The sequence below is a fragment of the Hyalella azteca genome, unplaced genomic scaffold (assembly GCF_000764305.2).
Source record: "Hyalella azteca isolate HAZT.00-mixed unplaced genomic scaffold, Hazt_2.0.2 contig1756, whole genome shotgun sequence".
Classification (NCBI taxonomy): domain Eukaryota; kingdom Metazoa; phylum Arthropoda; class Malacostraca; order Amphipoda; family Hyalellidae; genus Hyalella; species Hyalella azteca.
In genome coordinates, this window is record NW_025932057.1 from 30,600 (window position 1) to 40,752 (window position 10,153).

General features: G+C 38.0%; 2 protein-coding genes and 1 long non-coding RNA gene across 4 annotated transcripts; all 3 read right to left on the bottom strand.

The window, feature by feature from the left end:
• Positions 1 to 1,798: 1,798 nt before the first annotated feature.
• LOC108668060 lies at positions 1,799 to 2,863 on the bottom strand. Its single transcript, XR_001930580.2, has 3 exons — positions 2,807 to 2,863; positions 2,089 to 2,194; positions 1,799 to 1,823 (listed from the first exon to the last, which is right to left on the bottom strand). It is a non-coding gene; the product is annotated as an uncharacterized LOC108668060 (long non-coding RNA).
• Positions 2,864 to 2,904: 41 nt separating this feature from the next.
• LOC108668061 (glutamate receptor ionotropic, kainate 4-like) lies at positions 2,905 to 5,590 on the bottom strand. 2 transcript variants are annotated; one of them, XR_001930581.2, is made up of 3 exons: positions 5,443 to 5,590; positions 3,989 to 4,141; positions 2,905 to 2,968 (listed from the first exon to the last, which is right to left on the bottom strand). XR_001930581.2 is itself a non-coding variant. In XM_047883927.1 (3 exons), exons 1-3 carry the CDS (start codon positions 5,316 to 5,318, stop codon positions 2,906 to 2,908), a joined length of 246 nt encoding a protein of 81 aa, XP_047739883.1. In that variant the 5' UTR covers positions 5,319 to 5,350; the 3' UTR covers position 2,905. The 2 variants fall into 2 exon arrangements, 1 of the variants encoding a protein (XP_047739883.1); XM_047883927.1 differs by lacking the exon at positions 5,443 to 5,590 and adding an exon at positions 5,289 to 5,350.
• A 612-nt stretch (positions 5,591 to 6,202) lies between these two features.
• On the bottom strand, positions 6,203 to 9,840 carry LOC108668058 (glutamate receptor ionotropic, kainate 2-like). Its single transcript, XM_018155190.1, has 4 exons — positions 9,798 to 9,840; positions 8,027 to 8,073; positions 7,725 to 7,912; positions 6,203 to 6,356 (listed from the first exon to the last, which is right to left on the bottom strand). The coding sequence occupies exons 1-4, from the start codon at positions 9,838 to 9,840 to the stop codon at positions 6,203 to 6,205; spliced, it is 432 nt and encodes a 143-aa protein (XP_018010679.1).
• Positions 9,841 to 10,153: the final 313 nt, after the last annotated feature.

Sequence of the window (10,153 nt, forward strand, 5' to 3'; positions counted from 1 at the left end):
GCTTGCGAGCCATGAACTTTAACCATGTACAATGGTTTAAAAGCTATAGTAACTCCTACCATGTTCAATTAACAATGCATGCGAATAATTCTTGTAAAGCATCAGGGATGCGTCGATATCTAAAAGTCATGGTTGGTATTTTTCGTGTTCTCAGTCTCATACAAGGACCATCGTATTCATAATTCAGATGAAATATTTTATTTGTACGTACGGTTTCTACTGATATGTTGATGTTGTAACCGTGCTTGTGTCGCCGATACGTTGGGTCAGAAAATACTAATAATATTAATATTTTACGATTTCAATATTTATATCAGAATTAAGCAACTTTACTGGAGACAAAAATTACTCCTTGGGCTATTGACATTTTTATTTTACAACACTTCTCTTTAACTTCACTTCTTGTTTGTCTGTCTGCTACCAATATTATAATCGATCTGAAATTGTGCACACTTGTATAAAGTTGGAGACAATGCATGAATCAGTTGACAGAAGAAATAATTTTGAAAGTTTTCAAAATTTTTATATATTAAAGAAAATGTTTAATTTATTTTTAATATTTGAAAATAAAATTTGAAATTCATTGTAAATGTGTATTCACAAAGACACCGGATTATTTAGAAGTGTTGTCTCTAGAAAGCAATTTTTACACGCATATTATTTAAGTTACTTTTATAAATTCTGCTGCTAGATTACCTATGGTTACATTGGAAATTTCAAATTAAAAGATTCCAAGGTTTTGATCTTCATCAAAAGAAATAGAATGTACATATATTATCCCTGCTCGTGTAACCCTGAATGCCACATTGCACATAAAAGTTCAAGACACTCCCGCGGATATCATTTAATCATCATCGCTATTTATGAATGAAACTTAAACATTTACCGTAGCTCATCCAAGGGGAACTGAAGTCCACTGCCCTCTGGCGGTCGCTGGTGATGGGCAGATCAGCGATGATCATATCAGCCCTCTGTTACGAGGGTAAGAGGGTAAAGAGGTCTGTCTTAGGGTCTAAATTGGTCTGAGGGTAAGTTGGTCATTAGGGTCTAAATTGATCTGAGGGTAAGTTGGTCATTAGAGTCTAAATTGATCTGAGGGTAAGTTGGTCATTAGAGTCTAAATTGATCTGAGGGTAAGTTGGTCATTAGAGTCTAAATTGATCTGAGGGTCAATTGGTCAACAGGATCTAAAATAATCTGAAGGTAAATTTTTCATCAGGTTCTAAATTAATATGGGCTACATTGGTTAATAGGCTTTTATTTATTAAGAGGGTAACTTTGTGGGAAGGTAAATTAATCTGAAAGTATCTGTCTGAGGATGTAAATTTATCGGAGGGTAAATTGCCTGCGAGGATTAATAAATCTGAGGGTAATTGGCTGTAAGGGTGATAAAAAATATTGATAAATGTAATATATTACGAAATTAGTGAAAGGCAACATAAGTTGTTAGAGGAAAATTACGAAATAAACTAATCCTTTGATATAGTTTTATCAGAATGAGATACTTAATTCCATCAAGGACGCCGGAGGTGAGGCCGGAAGTTAATTGACGAGATCAAAAAAAATATAATTAATTAGAAATCATAATTTCTGATAAATAAACCTCTGAGTTGTTAACGAAGAAACCGCCGTTAAGACTATCACCTTTTCAACAATCTCCCCAATGAGTCCTGTCCATCGTTGTTGAGTTGGGTTGAACTCGCCGTACTCATCCAGCGCAGGGTTGAAGGTGTAGTTGAAACCCAGCAGCCTGGATATTTCCCTCGCCAGGTCGACGCTGATGCCCTCGAACCCTCATCTGCCCTCATGGCGAAAGGGGGCGACTAGAAATGATTATAGATAGGCAAAAAATATAAGTTAAAAAAATTGGTTTGAAATAAGTTCAGAGATTTTTAATAAATGGTATAAGTTTATTGAAATAAGTTAAATGCTGGTTATTAATATACAAAATTAACACAGTCAGGATTATTGAAAAAGAATGAAATATTTTTGATTAAAATAATAACATTGCACATCCATAAACTATAAGTTTAATGATAGTTAAAGCTAATAACCAATGATGATTTGCCACTTGAATTATCCACTCACCAGAATGGACAGGATTTTGAGTTGCGAGTTACGCATCGATTTCACCGCTCGACGTGCGGCAGAGTCACCAGGTAGCGTGAAATTCGCGCCTCCGATCGGATCCCACCTAGCAAGTTCATTTAATTAATGACTAAATCTAACATTGGGGAAAAAATTAGGAAGCAACTGTGTAGAGTTTCGAGCATTTTACAGTTTATGATATATATCCGTCAAACATATATATGATACGAAATGAAACTTTGAACAAACTTTGAGGACATGTGCATTTAAACTGCGGAACATTTTCCTTATACTGCCCGCTTATTTACTTGGCGCCATTTTATAATTTGCTTATTTCTTTCATAATTGGCACCAATGATCAAAAACATTATAATCATCAGTAATTCAAAGTATCTATTAAAATTGTGAAAATTCCTCTCTTGTTTATCGCTCGTCAAACTTCATAATTTTAGAAACTTCATGATCACACCGATTGTTCGTACAGTTGTCCTGATGCATTCCATGTGAGGTCAAATCTAAAGTTTTCAAAGAATTTAAAAGATAAGAAAATGGCCTGAAAATTACAAGGTCAATAATACCTTTAAATGGAGCTGGATTTCATTATATCTTTACCAAAGATATGGTAGACATTCACATCTCTTAAAATGTTTTTCTGAGTGTCTATCATACCAAAACAGATCCATAAATCTGTTTTTCATTGAGATTATTTTCCCCTGACCGGCCGATGACGCGCAGGCCTCCCTCAGTGAGGGCGACGACGTCAAGCTTAACGTCGCTCCTCGCCCCGTCTGCGTTGAAACGACCGTACAGCTCAACCTTAACATTCAACGTTAAAACATGCGTTGAAACGCACCAGTCCAGAGAAGCCGTACAGCTCAACCTTAACATTCAACGTTATAACGTAATCAAATGATTATTTATGCTCTGTTTTAAATTTAAATCCTTGTGCAGCAAATTTTTTACAGCAGTACTATTTTTATTAAAAATATTTTTATTGATGCATGTATAATTAACGAAACGAAATAACTTAGACACTATCCATTTATTTATCACTTATTTATTCACTAACAGGTCCGCTCGTATTTCCGGGCTTGATAATCCCTGTAATTTTAATCAATTGATAAACCCTGCAAGTCCCGCCATTCCGCAATCCCTTAATAACAAAAATGTTACCTATGCTAATAAAAAGAGAATTACCTCTTCAAACACACATTTCACATTCAATAAAACAATATACAAATAATATAAATATAATCTAAATTCTACTTTGATTCTCGATTCAAAATCTAAAAACTGTTTCGGGACATTTTATACGTATTAAACTTCTAGAGTGAATTGCCTGGCCCATTTAAGGTAATTGACTGACCTACTTGATGTGCTTGACTAACCCACTTAATGTGCTGATCCACTTGAAGCACTTGACTGACCCACTTGAAGCACTTTACTGACCCACTTGAGGTACTTGACTGACCCACTTGGAGCACTTGACTGACCCACTTGGGGTACTTGACTGACCCACTTGAAGCACTTGACTGACCCACTTGAAGCACTTTACTGACCCACTTGAGGTACTTGACTGACCCACTTGAAGCACTTGACTGACCCACTTGGGGTACTTGACTGACCCACTTGAAGCACTTGACTGACCCACTTGATGTACTTGACTGACCCACTTGATGTACTTGACTGACCCACTTGATGTACTTGACTTACCCACTTGATGTTCATGACTGACCCATTTGATGTACTTGACTAACTTGAAGCACTTGACTGGCCCACTTGAAGCACTTGACCTACCCACTTGAAGCACTTGACTGACCCACTTAATGTAGTTGACAAGTGTGGCTACAAGTGGCCAGACTTGCTCCTTGGAGCAGTTGAGCGGCAGCACTTGACTGACCCACTTGATGTAGTTGACGAGTGTGGCTCCAAGTGGCCAGACTTGCTCCTTGGAGCAGTTGAGCGGCAGCACTTCGATGGCCCGCGTCTTGTCGAGGTCGCTGAGCGCTCTGGCGAACAGCTGCACCGCGTCGTACACCAGCGCCAGTTCCGTCTGGTGGTCAATTGGAAAATAATTTAAACACAAAAGAAAATTCACAGCTAATTCAACATATTTTTCGAAGGAAATAGGGACGAATTGACTGAGAATACTATTCCCAAAAGAAATTTATAGCAAATTCATCACATTTTCCGAAGGAAATAAAGAAGAATTGACTGATAATTCAATACCCAGAAGAAAATTCAAAGTGAATTCAACTTGGTTTCCAAAAAAATATTAGGATGAATTTCACAAGTGCCTGCTTCGTCTGGGCTGAATTTGTGAGGAATTGATTCTGTAAATAAAATCTTAAGCGAATTTAGCATATTTCTCTATGGTAATTAATTAATTAAATTAAATTAATTTAATGAATTAAATCAATTAAATTAATTTTTATCTATTAAGGTTGAACTATTTTCCTATAAGGAAGATACTAGGATAAATTTCACAAGTGCCTGAACCGTCAAGGGGTGAATTCACTGAGAATAATTCACTGATAATAATTCACTGATAATAATTCACTGATAATAATTCACTGATAATTCAATTCAAAAAGAAAATATTGTGATTAAGTTCGTACGCGACAGCTCCGTCCAGGGGCAAAATCCTTCACTCCTTCACTAAAAATTCAATGACTAAATTAAAGTTATGATAATCCCTTATCAAACGTTTTGATCTAAGAATGAACTAGTCATTTGAAATGAAAAAAATTTCGATTAATTTTTAGAAAATTTAAGCCACTGCTCGCTTGGAAAATGGCATCGATCTATCCACATGTTAACACCCAAAATGTTTACGCTTCATGATCTGAAGTTCTGATCAAACTAACAATTTATGGAAAACTTCACAACTTTCATAAGTTCTCTGAAGTTTTTAAACTTCATAACTGATTAAAGTTCATGAACTTCATAACTTAGTCAAGTTCTTTCACCGGCATCGCACTGAAGGTCGTAAACTTCATAACTTAATAAAGTTCATGAACTTCAAAACTTAGTCAAGTTCTCTACCCGGCTTCGCACTGAAGTTCGTAAGCTTCATAACTCATTAAAGTTCATGAACTTCAAAACTTAGTCAACTTCTCTCACCGGCATCGCACTGATGGTCGTAAACTTCATAACTTAATAAAGTTCATGAACTTCAAAACTTAGTCAAGTTCTCTCACCGGCATCGCACTGAAGTTCGTAAACTTCATAACTTATTAAAGTTCATGAACTTCAAAACTTAGTCAAGTTCTCTCACCGGCATCGCACTGAAGTTTGTAAACTTCATAACTTATTAAAGTTCGTGAACTTCAAAACTTAGTCAAGTTCTCTCACCGGCATCGCACTGAAGTTCGTAACTTGCGCCTCCTCAACATGTCCGGGACTCAGCGGTCCCGAACTTCGCGTCGGGAACTTCGAGTCAACATATTCCGGCAACAGGGCGAATGACTGCGGACTTACAGAGGCAGGAACTTCAAAAATATTCGGTNTGATTTTTGAGTTGTTAATAAATGAATGAATGTCATATTTTTTATTACATTTTTCTTATTTTTAACTGTAAAGTGTTGTTTTATCATTTTTAAACGAAAAATATGCAATTGTGGTAAAGGGACCAAGGGTCCCTTTGTGGGCGCCTTGCCCCAAGCCCATGGGCCCATTGCCCCAGGGGTGGGGCAATGGGCCCATTTTGACACTACTTACAAAATAATGTTTCATTAAAAATTGAATAACTCTATAGGCGCCTAAATCACATCATACATTCCTCATTAGTTGCACCTTTAAACAAAACAAAGAACCACCTCGTATCAATTAAAACTTCGTCAAAATTTTAGTTTAAAAAAAGTGGGGGGCGCGCTGCCCCACGTTACCCTACTAAAGACACTAAGGACACCAAGGATACCAAGGATACTAAGGATACTAAGGATACTAAGGATGGTAAGGATACTAAGGATACTATGGATACTAAGGATACTAAGGATACTAAGGATACTAAGGATACTAGGTAAGGATACTAAGGATACTAAGGATACTAAGGATACTAAGGAGGATACTAAGGATACTAAGGATACTAAGGATACTAAGGATGCTAAGGATACTAAGTGCTCACCAAAGAAGTGATGAAGTAGTGGTGATAGGCCGTCATCAGGCCTATCTGCTGCGCCTGCTTCAGCAGGGAATGTATTTTGGAGCGATGAACTTCAAGCAGGATGTGCACAATTCCTGATAACTTGATTGCCTTCAGAAGCTCCCTGGGGAGGGAAAATTAGAATTCAGATTTAGGAATAAACGTGGCTCATCGTAAGGTAATGGCGTGGAAAAGCTATAATGACATTTTCATTGAAATAATGTTCAGTATAATAAATTGAAGTTGCAAATCAGATATTGTTGTTGGAACCATAATAGAAGAGGAATGAATTTAAAAGACACAATATTAATTACATAATATGCGTTTAAAAATTACTTTTTTAAAGACAACACTTCCAAAGAATCCAGTGTCTCCAATCTCACAAATGTACAATGAATTTCTCGTCTAATTTTCGAAAATTAAAAAAAATTACCTTTTCAATTTTTTAAATATATATAAATTTTTTTAAATTATTTATTCTGTTTATTGATTCGTGCATTGCCTCTGATTTCACACCAGTGTGCAAAATTTCAGATCAATTAGACAAGTAAAAGTGTGCCAAATATCAGTTATAAGATTTGTAGCTGACAAAATTATTTTTTCAATTTTTTTTAATATTAAAAAAAAATTTTTAATTTTTAAAATCTTTTATTTTGACATTTGATTCATGCATTGTCTCCAACTTTACACAAGTGTGCAAAATTTCAGATCGATAGGATGAGTAGAAGTGTATTAAATTTTTATTACAAGATTTGTAGCAGACAGACAGACAGACAGACAGACAGACAAGAAGTGAAGTTAAAGAGAAGTGTTGTAATATCATACTCAATTCTTCCAACGTTCGAGGAATTCATGTATGTTAGTTGGTAAACGCGTATATTTTTAAAGATGAGATAGCTGAAGAACTAAAAGGATCCTTGACATCATACATGTAATAAACTGAATTATTCTTCTCTTACTATTGTTTTCTATCTCTACTGTTTATTAATGGGCATCTAGTCAAATAAACAAGCATTTTATCTTACTTGGCCTTTCTGCACACATATTATCAAGAACTTTTCAAATGGTTTCTTAATTTCATGCTTAATTAAATTTCTCTCTATTAATTAATTAATTTTCTACAAGTACACTCGGAAAAATGAACGATATTTTGTCCAAATCGCAATGTACTTCATGTACCTATGTGAGTCATCCTCACCCAACTTGACCCTCAAAATGGCGTATCAGTGCTACCAGCTGAAAGTGTCGATACATGGACTATTTGACCATCAATTTTCCGTGTGTATATTTGATTCAGCTCATCCTAAAGGATAGCCTGCATCTCTGTATATATTTAATTCAACTGATCCTAAAGATACTCTGTATCTCTGTGTTTATTTAATTCAGCTCATGCTAAGGGATAACTTGTACATTTGTGTATATTTAATTCAACTGATCCTAAAGGATAACTTGTACATTTGTATATTTAATTCAACTGATGCTAAAGGATAACCTGTAATCCAGGCCGCGAGGCAGGTCCCTGAGCGTGACCCTGAAGGCGTCATCTTTAAGGAGTTCCTTCACCCGCAGGAGTCCTTCGCTGGAGTCGCACACGACAACCAAGTCCTGCCACCCCAGCGCCTGTAGGACCGACCTGTACGCCTGGGAGGGGAGAGGTGTGTAACGTGGGGTAGTGGCGTGCTGCGGTGTGTTATTGGTGTGTTATTGGTGTGTTATTGGTGGGTTATTGGTGTGTTATCGCTGGAGTCACACACGGCAACCAAGTCCTGCCACCCCAGCGCCTGTAGGACCGACCTGTACGCCTGGGAGGGGAGAGGTGTGTAACGTGGGGTAGTGGCGTGCTGGGGTGTGGAATTGGTGTGTTATTGCTGTGTTATTGCTGTATTATTGGTGTGTTATTGGTGGGTTATTGGTGGGTTATTGCTGTGTTATTGGTGTGTTATTGGTGTGTTATTGGTGTGTTATTGGTGTGTTAATGGTGGGTTAATGGTGGGTTATTGGTGTGTTATTGGTGTGTTATTGGTGTGTTATTGGTGTGTTATCGGTGTGTTTTTGGTGTGTTATTGGTGTGTTATTGGTGTGTTATTGGTGGGTTATTGAATTGGTGTGTTATTGGTGTGTTATTGGTGTGCAATTGGTGTGTTATTGGCGTGTCCTTGGTGCGTTATTGGTGTGCTATTGATGGGTAATTGGTGTGTTGTTGGTGTGTTATTGGGGTGTTATTGGTGTTTTATTGGTGTGTTATTGGCGTGTTATTGGTGTGTTATTGGTGTGCTATTGGTGTGTTATTGGTGTGCTATTGGTGTGTTATTGGTGTGTAATTTGTGTGTTATTGGTGTGTTATTGGTGTGTTATTGGTGTGTTATTGGTATGTTACTGGTGTGTTATTGGTGCGTTACTGGTGTGTTATTGGTGTGTTATTGTTGTGTTATTGGAGTGTTATTGGTGTGTTATTTGTGTGTTATTGGTGTGTTATTTATGTGTTATTTGTGAGTTATTGGTGAGTAATTGGTGGATTATTGGCTCGTTATTTTTGTGTGATGGTATAGGGAATTATTTGCGTGTTGGGGGTGTGTTATTTGGACGCTACATGGATTTTGGGTATGTTATTAGGATGCTACAGCGGTATTGGGGGTGTGTTATTGGGATGCTACAGGGGTGTTGAGGTATGTATTGGAATGCTATTTGGGTGTTGGGGTGTATTATTGGGATGATATTGGCAGATTTGGGTAGGTGGAGAGGCTTAATGGTGTATTGGGATTGTAGGTGGTGTTATTGTAGAGTTGGGATTAGTATGATGTGTTATTGTGGTGTTGGAGGTGGCTGGGAGTATTTTTTGGGTGTTAGGGCGATGAGGTGTTCTAAGGTGTTAGGAATAGGCAACTTCAACCGAGAAAAAACTAACGTTTTTTAGCATAACCATAGGCCATGTTCAAGGTAACTCAACAAAATTGCCACATGAAAAACTTCTTTGATAGACATTGCCCAATCATTTGCTGCCTGTGTTTCAGTGACTGTTCAGTGACTGTTGAATGACTGAATATATAGAGTGTTAAGTTACTATTCAGTAAATGTTCAGTGAATGTCCAGTGATTGTACAGTGAATGTTGCATGGAACTGATATTTATTTTGACCACAGCCGCTGAGGGTGAGGGGTGGCGGTGAATCAATCATTGACCTCATGCGGTGAAGAGAAATCCACGGCTGTCAGGCGAGATTGATTGCCGATTGCTTTAATGTGGTGAATACGACTCATGGAGCCCAGGGTGGCACGGCGAGGGTAGAGATTGATTGCCGATTGCTTTAATGTGGTGAATACGACTCATGGAGCCCAGGGTGGCACGGTGAGGGTGGAGATTGATTGCCGATTGCTTTAATGTGGTGAATTTGGCTGACTGCCACGCATGTGTAAGGATTGAGGGGGTAGATTGATCGGTCATCATACTTATCATCAGTTGGAGAGTAGAGACTGATTGACTATCAATTACATGTAATTACAACAAATACGCTTCATATACGACTACGGTATAAAAAAAGTTTAACACAGTATCTGGAGTTGACTCACAGCGGCCAGATTTGACGGCGGAGAGCAGAGATTGATCAGTCATCGTTTTCATACGGTATAAATACGGTTATATACAGTATAAATGCGGTTAAACACAGTATAAATACGGTTAATACGGTTATCACAGTATCCGGAGTGTACTCACGGCGGCCAGGGTTGACGGGGGCGGGTGGAGATTGATTGCAAAGGGCGGCCGTCTGTTCTGCCAGCGCGCCATAAGCAGCGGCACCTCCAGATGGTCGCAGGCAGTCTGTACGCTGCCGCCATCTGTAGACCCTGCGAATATGGCCGCTACGCCGGTCTGCAGCATCGCGCACGCTGGCCATCAGCAACGGGCTTAATTTTAGTACGTGTAC